General features: G+C 46.9%; 1 protein-coding gene across 3 annotated transcripts in view; it reads left to right on the top strand.

The window, feature by feature from the left end:
* The window catches only part of ZDHHC22 (zDHHC palmitoyltransferase 22), a 61,700-nt gene extending 39,441 nt beyond the window's left edge, over nucleotides 1-22,259 (top strand). For 2 of the 3 annotated variants that reach the window (XM_073610862.1, XM_073610860.1), the window contains exons 2-3: nucleotides 10,710-11,316; nucleotides 18,402-22,259. In XM_073610862.1, coding sequence (XP_073466963.1) covers nucleotides 10,821-11,316; nucleotides 18,402-18,637 — 732 coding nt within the window. In that variant the 5' untranslated portion in view covers nucleotides 10,710-10,820 and the 3' untranslated portion in view covers nucleotides 18,638-22,259. Of the gene's footprint in view, nucleotides 1-7; nucleotides 283-10,709; nucleotides 11,317-18,401 lie in introns of those variants that run through there. The other variant, XM_073610861.1, reaches the window with a different exon arrangement.
* Nucleotides 22,260-22,609: the final 350 nt, after the last annotated feature.

Here is a 22,609-nt window from a genome sequence, read left to right as displayed (position 1 = left end):
GGGACACGGAGAGGGTGGGCAGAAGAGCTGACACACTACAGATGCTGAGCATAGGGAAGCCCAGGACAAGACCAGATTCAATCTCTGCACAGTCTCCAACTTTTAGTATTTACTTTCTACAATTCACACCCAAATAACCTGCAGAGGTAGGACAGACAGGTTACCTGTGCACCCAAAACAGCCTAGGGCAAAGGGTACAAGTACAGTGCAGTGTATACACTGTGTGTACAGTATGTATAGAGGGCCATGCGTACAGTGTGTATACAGTGCCTTGTATACAAGGTGAGTACAGTGCAGTGTATACAATGCTTTATGTACAGTGTGAGTACAGTGTGTATACAGTGCCATGTCTATAAGGTGAGTACAGTGTGTATACAGTGCTATGTTTATAAGGTGAGTACAGTGTGTATATAGTGGTGTATATGAGGTGAGTGAAGTGTATACAGTATGAGTGCAGAGTATATATAGTGCAGTGTATACAGTGTGAGTACAGTGTATAGTGTGGTGTAGTGTATAAAGTCAGTGCAGTGTGTATATTGTGAAGTACATACACTGTGTGAAGTGTATACTGTATACAGTGTGTGTATACAATACATTGCTGTGCACAACATGAATACAGTATATATTGCAGCGCACTAAATGTAAGTCTAGCACAGTGTATAATGTATGCAGTATGGGCGCAGTATGTGTGTATACAGAGCAGTGCATGGCAGTACAGAGTTTGCAAGTACAATGAAGTGTACAGATGGTATATAACTTTTCTGTGTACAGTGCAGTGTACAGAGTGTTTGTACAGAGCAGTCCATACAACGTATGGTATGTAGGACAAGTACAAGTACAGCACAGCACACGTGGTACATATACAATGTTTGGTATGTAGGACAAGTACAGCATAGAATGGGGGGGGGGGGGGGTACACACACAATGCTTGGTATATAGAACAAGTGCAGCACAGCATATTGGGTACATGTACAATGTTTGGTATACAGGACAAGTACAGCACAGCTTATGGGGTACACATACAATGTTTGGTATATACAGTGTGTATATATATATATAATAAGTACAGCACAGTGTACAGGATATTTGTACAGTGCTAGAAGTTTCTTCAGATTATCTTGTGTCCAAAAGTGGCTGCAGACACGGAAATGTGTTTTGTGTCTATGGAGGGGGAAAGAGATGTAGAGAGATTCTCCCAGGGCCACCTATGGCTGCACACCATAACATTAGAGACTATAAGGCCAGCAGGCTATTAAGCCTCTGCTGCTACAGAAGGAGGCAGAAAAAGAAGCTCCCGGGGAGAAACTGAAAGTGGTTTTGCTGTATAGTTTGAGGATGAATTATTCCACATTGCCTGAAGCTGCTGAGGTCAATGTGGGCTTGGATTTAAGACTCAAGTATTACTTGTTAAAATATGTAAATATGAATAGACTGGCCACATTTCTACTTTAACACTTAACACTGAGTAGATAAAAACAACATAATAATGCAGGTATTGTTTTTAACATAATGTATTTATGCAGAATGTCAGCCAAAAATAACAAAAGAAAGAATGAATAAACCATTACAAAATAAAATGACCAAATCAGCATTTGCTGCAATAACAACCTTCAACCCAGAGACTTCCCCTACAGTCCTTTTCCTATGCCACCAGATGTACTCATTGTGATGGCTGGCACCATTTTCTCCTATCCCAGGTCTTCCTGGACCTGCCCCCAGCTCTACTCTCCTCCTATCAGCACACTTCTTGTCTTCACATAAACCGATTGGTCCCTTGTGCTGCTTCTCCCTTCCTCATTCTGAGCTCTGCTACACAGGGGCAGCAAGAGGCTGACACCAGATCAAACTGAGATACTTTCACCGCTTGTTATGATGTATTAACAATTACAGAGCTGCAGTAATGTGTATATTTTATATCTGCCTAGACTTAAGCTGGGTACACACTGTAATTATTTTTTTTTTTCGAGCAGAAAAAATTACAGATCGCGTATTAACATAAGTGATGTTAGTGTCGCAATCTGCCCCACTGAGCTATTGTGTTCTGACAGGGGGGACGGCCCAAATCCCCCACGCCAGAACACACTGATCAGCACTTGCAAGCCGTTAGCTGCAAGCGCTGATAGGATGTTGGTTTTCCAGCATGCGTGTTCCATAAGACTGCTTCTATCAGACAGGAATCTGTACACGGGGGGGGGGGGGGGGCAAAAGTTGGACAGTTCCTGCCGAACTGTTTGCGCCTGATTTTCGGCCTGCGTGTACTCAGCCATAGCGTCACTCGAGTCGTGTGACCCCTGCAAGCTCCCTCGCTGGAGCCAACATCACCTCCCCAGCGTTTTCCAGGTTCAGGGTATTTGACAATGTTGTTTGGCCGGTGTGTAATGATGTAATTTCTGCGCATGCACAGCTTGGTGTAGAAGAAGATTGCGAGAAGAAAGGTAAGAAGCCTTTGTTGCGGAAGAGATATAGTAAGTCTCTTCTGTAATATAAAAACCTTCCTGCCCGCCATTTTTTTGTTTCAGGCCCCAGTTACGCTTTCAGCCTTACCATTGAGGCTACTAGGAGACCGCCGCGAGCCTGTCGGACTTCCCTGCCGTCCCGCCGTGAACCGGGCTCCAGGCAGCTCCCAGGGCCGTTGGCAGGCAGGCCAGCGGTGGCCGGCATGGTCACCGGCTCCTGGAAGCGTTCGCGCGGGGGCATAGAGCTTGGCGCGGTCTCTTCACAGTTGCAGACTAGAGTCAAGCTCAACAGGGTCTTCTTTCCCCACCAATGCATGCGCAGCGCAGTGATTGTGCATTTTCTGACTGCAAACCTATTTTGCTCTGATGGTGACTGGTTTGCTTTAATATAATTAATCAGTTAAGCCCCGGACCATTTGACTGGCAAAAGACCAGAGCACTTTTTGCGATTCGGCACTGCGTCGCTTTAACTGACAATTGCGCGGTCCTGCAACGTGGCTCCCAAACAAAATTGACGTCCTTTTTTTTTCACAAATAGAGCTTTGTTTGGTGGTATTTGGTCACCTCTGCAGTTTTTAATTTTTTGCGCTATAAACAAAAAAAGCGACAATTTTGAAAAAAAACGCATATTTTTTACTTTTTGCTATAATAAATATCCCCAAAAAATATATAAAAAAACATTTTTTTCCTCAGTTTAGGCCAATATGTATTCTTCTACATTTTTTGATTAAAAAAATCACAATAAGCGTTTATTGATTGGTTTGCGCAAAAGTTATAGCGTCTACAAAATAGGGGATAAGTTTTATGGCATTTTTATTAATAATTTTTTTTCTACTAGTAATGGCGACGATCTGCGATTTTTATCGTGACTGCAACATTATGGCAGACACATCGGACAATTTTGACACATTTTTGGGCGGCAAATTCAATGTACAGGTACGCCCATTTGCCTGTCCGTGCCATTCTGCCGACGCACATCGGCGTGCGCCGGTCGCTATGTGGTTAAGGATCACCAAACAGAATTCAACAAAGGTAATATTATTAATTTAAAACATTATAAAAGGCCTTTTAACGTGAACATCTGGATACTAAACAGACATCTTTGATTTGCATCAAGAAGAGTCTGCTCTGCACAAAAATAGTCCAACCTAATCGTGTCTCTGAACTGTAGGTTCAAAAACAAGCAATGTAAGTACCTGCGTCTGACCCGCTATAACCTGTTGCAGTTCCTGTACAGCAGAGCTGAAGAATGAGAGGAAGAAGCAGTAGAAGGAGCCAATCAGTTCATGTGCTAACAAGGAGCATGCTGATAGGAGGAGAGAGCAGAGTGAAAGAAGAGCTCATCAGTCTTGCATCTCTCCAGTCACAATCTGGAGGTAGAAACAAGACCTAGATGATGCTGGATATCCCCCAGCCAGGGAACGAGCTGGGTTCTGTCTGATGTGGTGCAGTTTCTAATGCACACAGTGTACAGTGAAATCCAAGTAAGCAAATTGAGTAGAAGAGAAGAAAAGATTGATCGCACACTTGAATCCAAAAGATGCTGTCGAAATTTCTTTATTGTCATGAGCCAGACAAAATTGCAATGATGATCATTTGACGCGTTTCACATTTGTTGTGAACAAGCACGGCTCTATTCGTGTGAAACGCGTTAACTGATCATCATTGCACTTTTGTCTGGCTCATGACAATCAGGGCCGGACTGGGAATAACATCCAGCCCTGGAAAAAATTTCATACCAGCCCCACAGCATTGTTATACCACCGCAACAGCATAACGTCATAGATTTCTTGTTCATGAAAGGGAAAACCATAAAATGCACATTTGAAGTGTATTATATATAGATAAGACAGATATGAAATCACATAGGGCTATATATATATATATATATATATATATATATATATATAAGCAAATTCCAGTTAAAAGTGGTAAGTGGTCAATCATCAAGGGGGACCCCAGGAACTCAGAACGTGGGAGGGGGGGGAACCACCTTACGCAGAAAGAATACACTAAGGTAAGGGGGGGTGGGTTACTGATATAAGGCTGTGCTTTATATCGGTGCCCCCTTACATTATCGTATTCACTCCCCCTTACATCAGTGACCCCCCCTTCAGACTGGCCTAGCGGTGCTGTCACTGACCTCCTCTCAGGTGCACCGTCCCGGCGGTGCTCCCACTCTTGACTCCTCTGCAGACTCCCTCAGAGACTGCAGACATGATACAGGAGATGTTCAGAGACTGCAGACATGATACAGGAGCTCAATGCAGCCTCACCAGTTCCCATCAAATGCAGCCTCACCAGAGCCCATCAAATGCAGCCTCATCAGTACCAATCAAATGCAGCCTCACTGTGCCCATCAATGCAGCCTTACTGTGCCCATCAATGCAGCCTCACTGTGCCCATAAATGCAGCCTCACTGTGCCCATCAAATGCAGTCTCACTGTGCCAGTGAATGCAGTCTCCTTGTGCCCAGGAATGCAGCTTTACTGTGCCCATCATTGCAGCCCCTCCTGTGCCCCATGGCCCAGTCAGCAGTCCCTGTCTGTGGGAAGGTGTGTTGTTGATGCTCGGTACGGTACCTTGCATGCCAGCAGGATATCCATGATGGCCAACAGCAGGCAGGGTCTGTTCTCGTTTTGGATGGGGACAGTGCTCCTTCCAGAGGATCGGTTTGCTGTGAGATGGAGTGGTCCCTGGCCACCTGCACCTTCAGCCATCCTCATTTTCCGGCCCCAGTTAGCCTGTCCTCTGGTCCTGGGGAAGTGGAGAGCACTGGGTGGGAGCTGGAAAGAAGGGGGAGCAGAGAGTACTGGCGGGGTTGGAGAGCACATGGGTGGGGGCAAAGAGCAGGGGGGAGTGGAGATCACAGGGATGGGGAGCGGAGAGCGCTGGGGGGGGGACTTGAGAGCACTGGGGGTCCAAAAAGAACAGAGGTGGAGAGCACTGTGGGGGCTAAGAGTGTGGGGTGGCGAAGAGCACTGGGGGAGGGGCAGAAAAACAGGGGTGGAGAGCACTGGGGGGTACAAAGAGCAGGGGGGAGTGGAGGGCAATGGGGGGAGCTTGAAAGCACCAGTGGGGGCCAGAAAGAACAGGGGTGGAAAGCACGGGGGACTGGAGAGCACTGGTGGGGGTTGGAGAGCACATGGGTGGGGGCAAAATGCAGGGGGGAGTGGAGAGTACAGGGGTGGGGAGCGGAGAGTGCTGGGGGGGAAGCTTGAGAGCACTGGAGGGGGAGCCAAAAAAAAACAGGGGTGGAGAGCACGGGGGGCAAAGAGCACGGGGGGGGGCTGGAGAGCGATGGGTGGAGCTTGAGAGCACCGGGGGGGACCGAAAGAACAGGGTTGCGGAGAATGGGGGGCTGGAGAGCACTGTGGGGGGCGGAGAGCACTGGGGTGGGGGCTGGAGAGTGATGGGGAGAGCTGAAGAGCACTGGGGGGGGGAGAAAGAACATGGGTGGAGAGCACTGGGGGAGTGAAGAGCACTGGGATGGTGGCTAGAGTAGGATGGGAAGAGCTGGAGAGCAGGGGGGGCAGAAAAAACAGGGGTGGAGAGAACTGTGAGGGGGGGGGCTGGAGAGTGTGGTGAGGGGAGGAGAGCATGGGGGGGAGCCAGGGAGCACAAGGAGAACTGGGGGGGCCAGTAAAAGAAGTTGGATAGGAGGATCAGTGGGGGGCCGCATATAGAGGAAATTAGCTTTCTATATTCCTCCATGCAGCCGCTGAATACTTGCAGGAGGGAGAGGAGGAGAATCAAGTATTCAGCGGCTGCATGGAGGAATATAGAAAGCTAATTTCCTCTATATGCGCCCCCCCGCCGATCCTCCTATACAGGCACACAGGGCGGACTGTACGGGCGGGCATCTACTGGATCCCTCTCTCCTGCTCCTGTGTGTCACGGAGCTGGCTGGGTCTGTGTTCGGCGGCCACGCTGTAACACGGTCCCGCCCCCCTAGACCGGCTCGTGTGATAGGCGGAACACTGATTCTATCCACTATCACACGAGCCGGTCTAGGGGGGCGGGACCTGTTACAGCGCGGCCGCCGAACACAGACCCAGCCAGCTCCGTGACACACAGGAGCAGGAGAGAGGGGAGCACTGCAGCCGCAACTCAGGCGGCCTACCGGGAAATCTCCCGGTATCCCGGTAGGCCAGTCCGGCCCTGATGACAATAAAGAAATATCTTCAGCATCTTTTGGATTCAAGTGTGCGATCAGTCTTTTCTTCTCTTCTTGATATTGCCTACAGTGATAAGACGGGATTATCACCTTGGACCTGGTGTGTCCATTTTTTGCCTGAAGTGGTGTGTGCACCCTTGTTCTGTTTCTTGATTAAGCAAATTGAGTATAGGAGAAAACGCTGTGCAACTGTGCAAGATTGAAGGTAAGGCTGGAGTTTAGCATTAAAGGGGTTGTAAAGGTAGAAGTTGCATTCTATGCATTAGGATAAAAAGTCTTCTGTGTGCAGCAGCCACCCTATTACCTACCTGAGCCCATGTCTGTCCAGCGATGTTGCAGGAGTGTCTCATCTGCCATTGGCTCCCACTGCTGTCAATTAAAGTCAGACAGCCAGTGAGGAGAGAAAGGGGGCTGGGCTGGGCCGCAGCTCTGTGTCTGAATGGACACAGTGAGCTGTGTCTCGGCTCGGGTGCCCCTTTAGCAAGCTGCTTGCTGTGGGGGCACTCAACAGGAGGGAGGGTCCAGGAGCACCGAAGAGGGCCCTGAGAAGAGGAGGATCCAGGCTGCTCTGTGCAAAATCACTACACAGGGCAGGTTTGTTATGTTTAGCTAAAAAAGAAACGAGACTTTACAATCACTTTAACTGCAGTAATAAAACATGTCTGCGAAGGTTCTAATTGATCTAGTAGTAGTTGGTCACATTCAGCTGGACTTGTCCAGTAATTTTAACCACTTCAATACCGAGCACTTTCACCAACTTCCTGCCCAGGCCAATTTTCAGCTTTCAGCACTGTAGCAGATTGAATGAAAATTGCATGGTCTTGCAACACTGTACCCATATGACATTTTTATCATTTTTTTTTAAACAGATAGAGCTATCTTTAAGTGGCATTTAATTGCCATTTGGTTTTTTATTTTTTTTGCTAAACAAACGGAAAAAAATAAAAGCTTATTTTTTTGTTTCTGTTATAAAATTTTGCAAATAAATAATTTTTCCCCTTTTACTAATGTGCACTGATAGGCTGCATTAATGGGCACTGATAGGACGGGGGCATGCAGGAGCATAGTTCTGGAAGGATGTCCCTGGACACCCTCCCAGAACTGGATGACCATGCTGTAGCTGTCCTTTGGCTATAGCGCGGTTGGGAAGAGGTTAAAGACATTTTGTAGCTTATCCAAGCTACTTCTGCAGTTCTAATGAGCAGGAAAATACAACAGCATTTATATTCACACAGGTAGCACAAACACCTTAATCCAATCACCATGGAAAGGCAGGTGTTATTGCCCAAGAACAGGATGGGAGGTGAGAAAGTTGTGGAACCACCTCGTTCTTAGTTGCATAATCATATCCTTGGTGTCGGAGGAAGCCTTCACAGGTGTTAATCCTTAGCTTTACGTGTCTGAAGGTGTGAATTGTTGTCATAATGCCAGGGCATAGATATTAAAAATTACATTATACATGGAAGACAACAAACACAGAGTTTAAAGTCAAAGAACACCAATATTTCAAGAGGGCTTTCAAAGTCTGTGGCTACCCAGATTGGGCTTTTGTCAAAACCCTCACAAGATCAACCAACAACATGGGACATCAAGCAGAGGGGAGAAACAGAACACAAGGAAGACCAAAGATCACATCCCTGTGTCTTTCAAGTCTAGCAATACATTGAGACAGAAGTTTCTACCTCCAAAAGAACCAACACCTAAACACAAGCAAAGTAACTCGGCATATGTAGTACAGTGTGGTAAGGAATGTAAGGACCTCTACATTGTGGAAACTAGGCAACCTCTCAACAAACAAATAGCCCAACAGAAGAGAGAAAATTCCACAGGTCAAGATTCTTTTGAAGAGAGTGAGGTGCACATTTTGAATGGAAAGGACAACTGGTTTGCAAGAGGCATAAAAGAGACCATCAACGTCAAACTGGAACAGCCATCAATGAACAGGGGTGGGATCTTCAGCACCATTTGTCTTCCACATATAATACCATTTTAACATCTCTACCCTAGCGATTTGATAGCAAATTCTGCCACGTAAATAGAAGAATGTACACTTATAAGGTCTTCCTGACATCCAGGATGAGATCATGTATCTAAAACTTTCACATCTCCCATCCAGTGTTAATTTTTACATCAATTTCGATTTTGTTTTAGTCATAACCTTTTGAATAAAATGCTATTTTAGTTTTAGTTCGATTTTAGTTGACTAAAATATGTTACATTTTAGTCAACTAAAATCAAATGACTTTAGGTAAATTGTAATGCATTATTTAAAGTGGAGTTCCGCCCTCCCAGCAAAAGGTTAAAAGTCAGCAGCTACACATACTGTACCTGCTGACTTAATATTAGGACACTTACCTGTCCTGGAATCCAGGCATGTCGGCACCCCAGCCGATGTTTCTATCAAATCTCGGGTGCTGCAGCTGCCATTGTCTGTAAGGGAAACCGTTAGTGAAGCCTTGAGGCTTCACAGCCGGTTCCCTACTGTGCATGTGTGAAGCACGCTGCGCTTTCTGAATGGCCCGGCGGCGGGGGAAGGAGGAGAGGGGGGTGAACTTCCGAGTGATCTTGCTGTGGCGAGATCTCTTGGAAGTGGGGACGGGTACCTGTCCAAAAACAGGTACCCCCCGAAAGCTGCCAAATGTGGCACCGGAGGGGGGGGAGGAGTCAGATAAGCGGAGTTTCCACTTTTGGGTGGAACTCCGCTTTAAGCATTTCTCTAGAACTTCCAAACTCATTATACATTGGAGTAAAAATTTAATAACGTAGTGTAGGTTGGCAAGTAAATGGGAGTGAAGGAGTGCACATGGCAGAGAACTGGTCTGGGGAGGCTGTTCTATTACACAGTTCTAAGCACCGCTACCTTGCTGGGAGACAAAACACTCACTGGTTTGCAGGACATTGTTCCAGAACTCCCAGGCAGCAGGCAAACAGAGGGAGCCTGCGTCTCTCAACCAATACAGTTTGTCAGGGGGCTGGCGCTTTAATAGACAGAGCTGGAATTGATTTTCCTCATAGTTTTTGGCAATTGCCAAAATTCCAATTTTGTTTTTTTCGTTTCGTTTTCATTACTGAAAACATGCAGCCAACGAAAATCATGAGGAAAATAACACTGTACCCTTCCTGTTCGTGAACAATAACATCTGCCTTTCCATGGTGATTGGATTAAGGTGGCTTTGCTACCTGTTCCTGACACTCACTGGAACCAAAGAAGTGGCTTAGATAAGCTACAAAAAATATCTTCAGTATTACAGAATAAGTCCAGTTGAAAGTGACCAATAACTACTATACGCAGTAATGGAAAGTCGGGTTTCCAGGCTGGCTGTGCCGTCCGGCAGGGCTCTGTAAATCCCAGGATTTAGTGAACCAAAATTTAGCAGGTATAACAGCTCCCATATATATATTTCATTTGAGTATTTTAGTGATCTACCTGGAGTTCAGCTTCAAGCTTTACCAGTAGTCATGATGGCTATAGTAAGAGAAGATGGGCCTCCAAGTAAGGCAGGCCATAGATGGTGCGAATTTGCACGATTCCTTCATCAACGCAGACAGTGCTGACAGGAGAATTCCTCCTGCCGAGCAATTGTCTTCTCCTGGTGGGGAGGGGGAAGCTGTCCCCGTCGGGAGAAGACAGTGATCGTTGGTAGTGGCTATAGCAACCGCTAGCGATACTCACAAGAGAATCAGGCAGGTTGGTTGTACCCAAGTTGATTGATCGATCGACTTGACACATTCAGCCTGCCCACACTTTGTTCGAATCTCGGCCAGTTCCCGCTGAACCGGCCCAAGATTTGAACCGTCTATGGCCGGCCTTAATCTTATGAGGAAGCAGTCACTGGTAGTTCCTCATTAACCTGTGTCTTATATCAAGCAGTGAATGGCAATGCTACCATTAAAGTGTGACTGGATCAAAAAGAGATATTTACTAGAAGGATATATTGGTGAATACAAGCTAATAGTTACCTGTAATCTTCTTGTATCAATGTGCAGCAAATCACAGAATGGCATTTTGGCCTATGTGAGTGTGACATGTCCTCTTATAGGTTGGTATTAACCTCCTTTTTCTGTTCCCTGCATAGGAACATTGGTCACTCTGGTGGTCCGTCTAAGAGTTGGATATTAATGCTCCCTACAGGCTCAGTTTATTGTGTGGACAGACCTCCTGCCATGCTAGGGCTGTTCTCTACGTCATGCTTCTCCTGCATATACTAAATCTAATGGCCCCATTTTACTTCCTGTGTCTCCTTGCTGTGACGTTCTGTCTCCAAATCTTCTTCTTCCTCCCGGGCATGTGCGATGGGCACTCCTTAACACTCTCTGGCCTCCTTCATTCATCGATGTTCTTCTTTTTTCTTATCAACGTTGTTGGGAATTACATTTTGGTCATCTGGAAGAGCCCAGCTACTGGTGGACATGGCGGAGCGGCTGAAACAGCAGATAAACCATTCTGCTGGATATGTGTGCGAATATTGGAGGACAAGGAACACCACTGCTTCTTCACCGGGACATGTATTAGTCGCAGCAATCTGCGCAGCTTTGTTTTGCTCTGCCTCCATGCTTCTTGCAGCTGTTTCCACTCCATGGTGGTGGGACTTGGCTACATCTCAAGCAACTTCTCCCTGTCATTCTCCGAGCCCTTGGCCTTCCTCAGACTGTTGCCTCTATCTGTCACACGCTTCTTCTCAGGTCAGATATTCCATTGAGATAAACCCAGGCTGTGGGTGTAGAAGTCTGAGGATGCTCTGGCCTGGGTAGATCTAGTATTGGCCATTGTAAGATATAATTGGCCCCAGGGCAGGAAAAAAAAACCCCAAAACAGGTATCCCACTACCTAAAGCCTGGTACACACTATGAGTATTTTGTTATTCAACCCAGTGGGTTGAACGAAAAAAACAAAAACTGTCAGCTCTGGTCAGAGCTGCTGTACTAATGATCCAACTTTAGTACAGTGATCTTCCCTGCTAAGCTGTTGTGTTCTGACAGGGGGATTCCAGAGGCCCCCCCCCCCGCCAGAAAACTCTGATCAGCGCTCTCAGCCATTGATCAGGAGGCGGTCAGCTGCTGGTTTTCCAGCATGCTCATCTGACAGGAGCCGGACAATTTTCTGGCTTCTGTTGGACTGACTGCCATACACATGGGGAGAATGTCGAATGTTTTTATTGAACCAGCTGATGTCACCCAGCATTCGGCTCGTGTGTGCGAGGCTTAAAGCAGGACATAGACGGCACCATTTTTGATTCCCCACAGACAGTGTTGATGAGGAAATTCTTCCCGCTGAGCCATTGTGTGTTGTCCCAGCAGGGGGCGGAGGAAGCCATCCCTGCCAGCAGAACACAGTGATTATTGCTAGCAGCTATAACAGACCCTAGCAATAATCACATGTAAAATCCCTCAGGCTGGTTGTACCCAAGCTGATCAAACAACTTGGGTACATTCAGCTTACCCATACATGGTTCAAACCTCAGTCAGTTCCTGCTGAACCGGTCAAGATGCAAACCAATTATGGCTGGCTTTAGTAACAAAAAAGGATTCAGTTTACCTTTTAAAGTGGTTGTAAACCCTTTACAACCACTTTTTGCTACAGGTAAGCCTATAATTAGGCTTACCTGTAGCTACACTGGATATCTCCTAAACCTGCAGTTTACGTGGCGTAGCTTCAGTTAGACTGTGCCGTTACCGGCAGCTCCCACGCGCATGCGCGGGAGTGACGCCATCGCGGCTCTGGCCAATCACAGCGCCGGAGCCCGCGATACCCGGAAGTGACTCCGGGAGCGATGTCAGCCACCGGAGCGGGGTACGAGGACGGCTGCAGGGACTTCAATCTCAGGTAAGTAATTCATAATGAGCTTGTATACTATGCATACTAGCTCATTATGCCTTAGTCTTGCAGGTTTTTTTTCTAGGGTTTACAACCACTTTTACAAGCAAACTGTAGCGTGTGAAGGTTTAAAGCCGGCCATAGATGGTTCAAATCTCGACTGGTTCAGTAGGAACTGGACGAGATTCGAACCATGTATGGGCAGGCTGAACGTACCCAATTAGATTGATCGATCAACTTTAGTACAACCAGCCTGCCAGATTTTACATGCGATTACTGCTAGCGTCTGTTATAGCTGCTAGCCATAATCACTGTGTTCTACAGGCGGGGACGGCTCCCCACACTGTCTGTATTGATGGGGGAATTAAGCAATTTCCTTTCCTGCAGTTGTAGTTGATCCCCTATCAACACAGACATTAGGGGGAGCCGTCCCCACCTGTAGAACACAGCGATCGCATCGTCTATGGCCTGCTTAGCTTTTTGTATCTTCCAGAAGAAAATATCACACTGTAGTTCTAATGAGTAGGCAAGAATGAATTAAGATTAAACAGTGTATTGTATACACTTTTGAATTTGCCCCAAAAATTCTAAAATAATATGATCTCATGTATAAAGAGAGCTTCCACACCTTAATAGGTAATTGATTCCACAAAAAACAATTAGCAAAGCCTGCAGGAAAAGCAAAACATAATTGTTAGGAAATATCGGAGGATGCAGAACGAAGAGTTTAAAACCAGAAAGCCTGTGACAGCGAGACATCGGTTAGCAAGCTTTGTACTCCCCACTCCCGTCTACCTACAGCTTTTGGGGTATAGGGAATAGAGTCTGTGTTGTGTTGGCTCACATAAAGAATGTACAGCCTGCACAGACCCTGCCTCCCTGTATCCCAGGTGAAAACTAGAGGCAGACAACGCTGAAGCGCATGGAGCTGGTCCATTTGCTTTTTTTTTATGGGTTTAGATATTCTTTATACCAAGGGGTCTCCTGACATTGTGAAACATCAGGGAGGCAAGCTCCTTTAAGTGTACATATACCCAGACTATGTATGGAAAGTATTTACAAGACGAATTAAGTCATTAGCAATACATGGGACTGGAAAGGTGAGTGTGGGCTTGTTTTAGAGGGTTGGGGGGCATGTTTTAGAGAGATGAGTAAAGGCTTGTTTTAGAGAGTTGGGTGGGGTCTTGTTTTAGAGAGTTGGGTGGGGGCTTGTTTTAGAGAGGTGAGTGGGAGCCTGTTTTAGGGAGATGAGTAAAGGCTTGTTTTAGAGAGTTGGGTGGGGGCTTGTTTTAAAGAGTTGGGGGGCTTGCTTTAGAGAGGTGAGTGGGTGTTTGTTTTAGAGAGGTGAGTGGGGGCTTGTTTTAGAGAGTTGGGGGGGGGGCTTGTTTTAGAGAGGTCAGAGGAGGCTTGTTTTAGAGAGTTGGGGGGGGGGGCTTTTTTTTTGAGAGTTGGGGGGGGGGCTTGTTTTAGAGAGGTGAGAGGAGGCTTCTTTTAGAGAGTTGGGTGGGGGATTGTTTTAGAGAGGTCAGAGGAGGCTTGTTTTAGAGAGTTGGGGGGGGGGCTTGTTTTAGAGAGGTCAGAGGAGGCTTGTTTTAGAGAGTTGGGGGGGGGGCTTTTTTTTTGAGAGTTGGGGGGGGGGGCTTGTTTTAGAGAGGTGAGAGGAGGCTTCTTTTAGAGAGTTGGGTGGGGGATTGTTTTAGAGAGGTCAGAGGAGGCTTGTTTTAGAGAAATGAGTAAAGGCTTGTTTTAGGGAGTTGGGGAGGCTTGTTTTAGAGAGGTGAGTGGAGGCTTGTTTTAGAGAGTTGAGGGGGCTAGTTTTAGAGAGGTGAGTGGAGGCTTGTTTTAGAGAGTTGGGGGGGCTTGTTTTAGAGAGGTGAGTGGGGGCTTGTTTAAGAGAGGTGAGTGGGGGTTTGATTAGAGATTAACAGAAGGTGTAGAGAAGAAGAAGAGAAGGGTAGGGGAGGAGAGGTAGGGAAGGAGGTAGAGATGATCAGGGACGTTCCACGTCTCCCCACTGGGGTCAGTTCAGAGTTCAATGAAAAAGCAGTTAAAATTTCCTGGAAGACAAAGGGAAATCCAGAGGTCCCAGATCTGACTACATTTCGTCATGGTGCCTTGTAATTTAGCTGTGAGATTTTTATTAATCAGAACCCATTGTATACGAGAGGTAACCTCAGATATTGGTAACGTGTTAGACAACTATCCCCTTGCGATCCCCTGCTTTGCGTTTGTCAGGACGCAGACCATCAGAGCATATTGCTCTGTTAGTTGTAAATTGAGGAGGGCTTCTTGTGGGTTTTATCGTTATTTTGTCCTCACTGACTTCCCTTAGCTGCAGGTTTAAAGGGCTGCCAGGCTTCAAAAATTCTCAATAGAAATCAAAGGAAAGGTCTTGTGATTTCAGTACCTCTTTTAGGAATTTTGAAAATTAATTTCTCCACAACACCTGCAGCTACAGAGGTGATTATATGCTTAAGGCTGGGTTCCCATCTAAGTCGCATGCGGCTCACAGCAGGAGTCCGGTGCGTCTCCATTCACTGTTTCAGGTCCGATTTCAGCCCGAATTTTGGGTTGAATTCCAACCTGAAACGGACAAAAAGACGCACAGGGCTCCTGTGCAATTCGCACTGGAGCCACTGCGGAGATGTGTGAATCGGCTCAATAGAGAGCCAGTCACAATCTCCTGCTATGCGAATTGGATGCAGGGAAAACCGCATCCAATTCGTATAGGTGTGAACCCAGCCTAAAAGTGCTTGTTTGAAATATGTGAATACTTCAGCATACATACTCTGGGTACTTCAGCATGCATACTCTGGGTACTTCAGCATGCATACTCTGGTAACAGCCTCATCATCCAAATGTCATCACAGCGAGTGGTGGCCCTGAATCCTGAGAAGCCCTGCTGCAAACAACTTTTTGCAACTTTATTATAATGGCCCTGTGTGTACTCACACTAGGTACTATATTTTGCTAAAAATACCGACAATTTCTGATTGTATTACAGTATCAGAGTATCAGAGTACACCAGACAGACAATCTATCCTAAAGGCTAGAATACACAATCAGAAAATCGGACGTAAAATACCGCTTTTGAAGCGATTGTAATCTGATCGTTAGTACACAGCTTTTGGAAGCCAATCGCGACAATTCATCCAAAATTATCCGGAGGGAAAAACACAATAATTTTTCTCGTAAGATACTAGATACAATTTTCATTAAATCAGTACAGTTTTCATTCGAAAAAAATTGGAAGAGCAAGACTATGCGAGCAATGCAAAAAAAAATAAAAATGGATAATCATTCGTCCGATATTCTCATCATCTGTACGAGGCTTAAAGGGGTTGTAACCCCTCAAGGTTTTTCGCCTTAATGCACCATTCTATGCATTAAGGTGAAAAAATCTTCTGTAGTGCAGCAGTCCCCCAGAGCCCCCCTTTTACTTACCTGAACCCGATCGTTCCAGTGTGAGGGACGAGCACAGTGCTCCATCCGCTGTCTCAGGTCCTCATTGGATAGATTGATAGCAGCAGGAGCCACTGGGGGGCGGGGCTGAGTCCTGCTGTCTCTGTCAATGGACGCTCCTGCACGAGTGCCCCCATGGAATGTAGCTCTCCATGGGGGCACTCAAGAAAAGGAGGAGCCAGGAGCGCCACTGGGGGACCCCAGAAGAGGAGGACCGGGGCCGCTCTGTGCAAAACCCTTGCACAGAGGAGGTAAGTATAATATGTTTGTTATTTAATTAAAAAACAAAAAACAAACCTTTACAGCCCCTTTAAGGCTGCCAATAGCTCTAGCATCAGCACCAAGACAAAGATTATCAGTACTGGGGTTTGTGCCTCTCAGGAGAAATAAAACTTTCTTTAAGTCCATGGGCACATCTTAATCACCCTGTGCAGTGCTAATTTCCCTTGCTTCCTGGCACCCTGTCTCCCTCCTGCAGTGCTGCCAGCTTCTCTCCTCTCCCGCCGGCTGCTGTGGGGGATGTTTCAGGATGGAGAGCAGAGCAATATGCCAGTAAACATTTAATTTACCAGCCCCTTCCTTTTCTGAATAGGGTGGCACAGTGGTGTAGTGAGTAGCACTCTTGCCTAGCAGTAAGAAGGGTCGCTGGTTCGAATCCCAACCACGACACTACCTGCCTGGAGTTTGCATGTTCTCCCTGTGCCTGCGTGGGTTTCCTCCGGGTACTCCGGTTTCCTCCCACAATCCAAAGACATGCTGGTAGGTTAATTGGCTTCTGTCCAAAATTGGCCCTAGTATATGAATGTTAGGGACCTTGGAGTGTGGGCTCCGTGAGGCTAGGGACCGATGTGATTGTGTGATATATGTGTGGAGCACTGCATAAAAATTGACAGCGCTATGTGGGTACCTTAAATTAAAAAAAAAAAAAAAAAAATAGGGATAATTGTAAACTTGCACACACACTTGCTCAGGTTGAACTTGATGGACTGGTGTCTTTATTCAACCTTACTAACTATGTAACTATATGTAACTATGAATAAACACAGTGAGAGATCTGTACCAGTCGCTCCTGTGTTCATTCTTACCTGAAGCATAGGAAACTATATTTCCTATGCTTCAATTTGTGAATGAATAGGAAGCCGCTCAGCACAGAGCACTTCCCATTAGTTCACTGTCCATTGCAGCTGAGGCTGCATAGAAAAGGACTGGGGTAGCTCTGTCCTCAATCCCTTTCTCTGTCTCAAAAGTAAGACGTCAGGGGTCTGTTCAGACTCTTGGTATTTCACCAAAGCCTCCAAACGGAGCTCCTAAAAAAAATACATGAAAAATAAATAAATAATATTGTAAACAAATAATATTAAAAATAAAAACTATTGATGCCAATCTCTGCTCTACTGACACTGCCCACTGCTCTGCTGATATACACGCATGTGTGTATGTTCTCTGGGGCGCAACACCCTAATGCAATAAGCTGTGCACGCCGAGGCTTAGGCCATAAACCCAGAATCCAAGTGTCCCAGCAAACACCTTTATACTTCCCTTCCAGATCTCCCCCTCCTACTGTACACCAGAGTCAGTAGAGCTTCAGGGCCTTCTGGATATAATGGGACAATGGCAGGACATACTGGGGTATTTTCTCAAGGAGATATAAGTTCTGCCTTTCTCTTCTGAACAGGTGGCTAGTCTCAGTTTTGGGGCACTTGTGTGAATTGTTAATACCCAATGGTCTAAGCTCTGGTAGATCAAGTGGTCAGGTTCATTTTTCGTGAGCAGTTAAAAACCCTGCATTACCCTTGCCCTCCATGCCAATATAAGTAAAGATCCGATTCTAGGGTGAAGGCAGAAGTCAGGACTGAGACTAAGCCATCAGTGATAGTCACAGAAGCTAACTTGTGCTAATCCTCTTTCATATCTAGCTTATCCGCTTCTGTTTCCAGAACATCTATGTGTAAATGTAATTATGTTTTCTAGATATGACGCAGAAGCAGATGGTACAATCAAATCATCTGTTTATTCATCTAATTTGTAGAGATTGGAGAATTACTTAGAAGGATGTTTTGGAAGTGTATTTTAGCAAGATAAAAGATTATGCTGTGAAAAAGTGCAGATTAAACATCAAACCCACATGTATAGAGAGGGTTTAGATATACTCAGTGCCAGGAATAGAAGCAGTTAAATCGTCTTGTGTTCTGTGACATTGATAAACGCTGCCCCAGTTTTGTGTCTTCGTATGACAATGACACATGGGGACCCAGCCAAGAGCAGGCCTCTATTTATAGAAGTGGGGTAGGAGAGGTTGGTCCTGGTGCTGAATGTCGTCTGTCATATGTCTGTCTCATCTTTTCACCCCCCTCTGTCTTTGTTCCTGACCATGGTCTATCCTAGAGCTCTCTCATCTAACAACACCTGGCTGTCCACACCATCCCCATGTCCTCCACCATGATGTCTACCTCTTGGCCAGTCTATAGCCTGTCTCTGTCTCTGTCTGCAGGTTCTCTTCTCAGCTCGGAAATGTTGGCCGTCCTCATGCTTTATCTCTGGTTTGGGGTGGGTATAGCCTGTGCTGCCTTCTGTTCTCACCAGCTGCTGCTCATATCCAGGGGACCGGCCTGTCACCAGAGCCCAGGAGCAGAAGCCAGCCCCATCCGCTGGGCTGACAACTTGACAAGTGTCTTTGGAAAGAGATGGATGCTGGCTGTTCTTGTGCCTCACGTGAAGGAAAAGTGATGACGGGATCCTGGAAGTTCAGATGGCACCTTTAGACTATAGCACAACACACTGCGAGTATGATCAGAGGGAATCTGACTGCTGCACAATTATAGTGAATGCACTTTGTAGTTTGTCGTCTGCTTTCACTGAATTACAAGCTAAACCCTTCAGTTCTGCACTGAGGGCGACATAAATGCAATAACATATCAGTAGCTAAACCTCCCAGCTTTGTCCTGAAAGGCTAAGCTATAAAGATTATTCAACACAGTATATACCACAAATAGCTCTTACAGTGCCACACTGGCAGATCAGGCTTGTAATATTAAAGATCAGTCTATAGACACTGTGATAGGTCTCTTAATATCGAACAACAGCAGTTAGGCTTTACCATCACCAGTGTACGCTTTATATCCTCAGACCACTATATTCGTATTCATTCAAATCCTTCCAATAATGCATGACTAATACTGTACTTCATTTTTGCTGTATGCAGCTAAATACCCACAAAGCACAGCTCTGTGTAGTCCTCTCTAGGATTTACTTGAGGCCTCTGGACTCTTTGCTTCCTGTAGCTGGGGGATCACATTGCTAAATAGCCTATGTATGTAAAATTAGTAGATGAAAGCTTTACTGCTACTATTATTAGAAACCTGAAGCTTGATAATGCTTGCAGGAACTTATACTGAACTATAATGTCTTCACTAATAAGTCGTTTTTATGAGATGCCCATGTCTAAGCCACCTATTCTTCCTCTATGCAGTATAACCATTGTAGCAAAATAGCTGCATCCACTGGCTGCTCTATCCTGACCACATGCTCTGTCCCAAGAACCAGGTCTAGTTATGGATTGGTTTCAAAGCCCGGACCACCGGAATGACTGACAGCCAAGTCCACTCGTTGCTCCCTCCCAACAGCCAGGCCTACTGGTTCCTCTTTACCCATAGTCGGGTCAACTCGCTGCTCCATCCTGACAGATGGGTCCACTTGCTGCTCTGTCCCGACAGATGGGTCCACTCACTGCTCCGTCCCAACATCCGGGTCCACTCGCTACTCTGTACCAACAGCCGGGTCCACTAGCTACTCCATCCCAACCGGCGGGTCCACAAGCTGCTCCGTTCCAACCGGCGAGTCCACAAGCTGATCCGTTCCAACAGGCGAGTCCACTCGCCATTCCATCCCAATAGCCAAGTCCACTCGCTACTCCGTCCCAACAGCCAGGTCCACTAGCTACTCCGTCCCAACAGCCGGCTTCATTCGCTACTCCGTCCCAACAGCTGGGTCCACTCGCTACTCCATCCTAACAGCTGAGTCCACTTGCCAATCCTTCCCAACAGCTGGGTCCACTAGCTACTCTGTCCCAACAGCCGGGTCCATTCGCTACTCTGTCCCAACAGCTGGGTCCACTCTGTACTCCGTCCTAACAGCCAGGTCCACTCACTACTCCATCCCAACATTGGGGTACTCTTGCTGCTCTGTCCTGACAGCCAGGTCACCATGCTGCTCCATCCCGACACTTGGGTTCTATTGCTGCTCTATCCTGACAGCTGGGTCAACATGCTGCACCATCCCGACAGTCAGGTCTACATGCTGCTTATTCCAGGCACAAGGGTCCACTGGCTACTATGTCCCAACAGCCAGGTCTGCTCGCTACTCCACGTCCCAACAGCCAGGTCCACTGGCTATTCCTTCCCAACAGCCAGGTCCACTGGCTACTCTGTCCCAACAGCCGGGTCCATTCGCTACTCCATCCCAACAGCCAGGTGCACTCGCTACTCCCTCCCAACAGCTGGGTCCACTCGCTACTCCATCCCAACAGCCAGGTCCACGTGCTACTCCATCCCAACAGCTGGGTCCACTGGCTACTCCATCCCAACAGCCGGATCCACTTGCTACTCCATCCCAACAGCCAGGTCCACTCGCTACTCCGTCCCAACAGCCAGGTTCACTCCCTGTTCCATCCCGACACTCGGGTCCTTTTGCTGCTCTGTCCCGACAGCTGGGTCAACATGCTGCTCCATCCTGACAGTCGAGTCTACATGCTGCCAAATACAGACACATGGGTCCGCTGGTTACTATGTCCCAACAGCCAGGTCCACTCGCTACTCCATCCCAACCAGCCGAGTTCACTCGCTACTCCGTCACCACGGGCCGTGTACACTCGCTACTCAGTATCAACAGTCGGGTTCACTCACTGCTCCATCTCGACATTTGGGTACTTTTGCTGCTCTGTCCCAACATAAAAGTCAACATGCTGCTCCATCCCGACACTTGGGTCTTCTTGCTGCTCTGTCCTGACAGCTGGGTCAACGCGCTGCTCCATCCCAACAGTTGGGTCTACATGCTCCCTAATCCAGACACATGGGTCCACTCAATATTATGTCCCAACAGACAGGTCCACTTATTGCTCCACCCCAACAGACAGCTCCACATACTACTTCACCTCAATATCCAGCCCATTGATAGCTCCGTTTCAATATTTTGGTCCACTCTGTCCTGACAACTAGGTCCACTCTCTACACCGCTGCTCTACCCCACCACCTCTGTCATCATAGCTGGGCACACTTGCTACTCCAACCCCACAGCTAGGTCCACTTCCTTTGTCCCTACAGTCAGGTCAATTCGGTGCTCCATCCCCACAGCTGGGTCATCTTGCTGCTTTGTCCCAACAGTCAGGTCAACTTGCTACTCCGTTCCCATAGCTAGGTCCACTCGCTCCTTCCCAACAACTGGGTCCACTCACTGCTCTGTGTTGACAGCTGGGTCCACTCCAAGATGGTTTCCACCAGCCAAGTCTATATGCTGCTCTGTTTCAACAGCAAGATGCCTTCACTGCTCTACCCAGGACCACTTGCTGCTCTGTTCTCCCAGCCAGTTACACTAACTATCAAGTCCCCACAATCTGGTGCAATTAGTGTTCCATCCTGCCAGCAGGCTCGATTTACTCCTCTGTTCTGACAGCTGGGTCCACTTGTTGCGTTGTCCTGCCAGCAGGATCCACTCACTGTTCCATCCTGCCAGCTGGGTCCACTTGCTATTCTGGTCTTCTAGGAAGGTCCACTCACTGTCCTTGAAGCAGGTTATAGTCACTGCTACATTTCAACAGTAGGGCCCACAGGTTACTTAAGTTAAATATCCAAGGCCACTGGTAGCTCTGTTTCAATAACTGGGCCCACTCAGTACTCCACTTCAATAGTAAGATCCACTTGATGGTACATTTTGTGAGACCACTTACTACTCCATCCTGAGGGAAGGATATTGCTCTATCCTGCCAGCCAGGCCCAATCACTGTCCTGTCCTGATAACAGTCTGCTCACTTTCCCGCATAGCAAGTCCATTTATTTTTTTCATTCAAACAGTCAGGTCCATTATCTGCTCGATCTTGATTACAGGAAAGGTTTAAACATTTTCCACACAAGTATCAGCACTTACACACATGACATCAGCAATCACCACTTCTGGGTACATTAACTCACAGGCTCAACCTCCGGTCAATCACAACCACTGTTAATAGATTAAGATAAGGAAAAGTTGTTCTTATCATTAGGTTATTTTTCCCACATCACCCCCGTAAACACCACTGGCCTGTATATCAATATGAAACTGTCACCAGTGTGACCAATAAAAGTACAGTACTGCAAAATGTGTTCTGTGTGTTTACTGGAAGGACTGAAATATAATGACATGTTAAAAAAGCCGCAGATAAACAATTCACTAGATTATAATTTATGGTACAGAGAAATGTACACTCGTATAGTCAGGGCCAGTTTTACATCTCAGGAGCCTATAGGTTGAGAATTCTAAAGCGACCCCCCCCCCCCCCCCCAAAAAAAGAAAATCAAAAAAACACATCCCCCTCCCAGCACATATCCCACCTTCCAGATCGAAACGCCCCCCCCAATCACCCCTCCTAGCACACCCTTGCCTCTTTCCTTCCAAATCCCCCCTCCTAGCAAATCCTCTCTTACAAATCCCCACTCTTAGCACAAATTC

This window comes from Aquarana catesbeiana, linkage group LG13 (assembly GCF_042186555.1).
Source record: "Aquarana catesbeiana isolate 2022-GZ linkage group LG13, ASM4218655v1, whole genome shotgun sequence".
NCBI lineage: Eukaryota > Metazoa > Chordata > Amphibia > Anura > Ranidae > Aquarana > Aquarana catesbeiana.
Note: the sequence above shows the minus strand (reverse complement) of the source record. Positions and strands in the feature narration are given on the sequence as shown.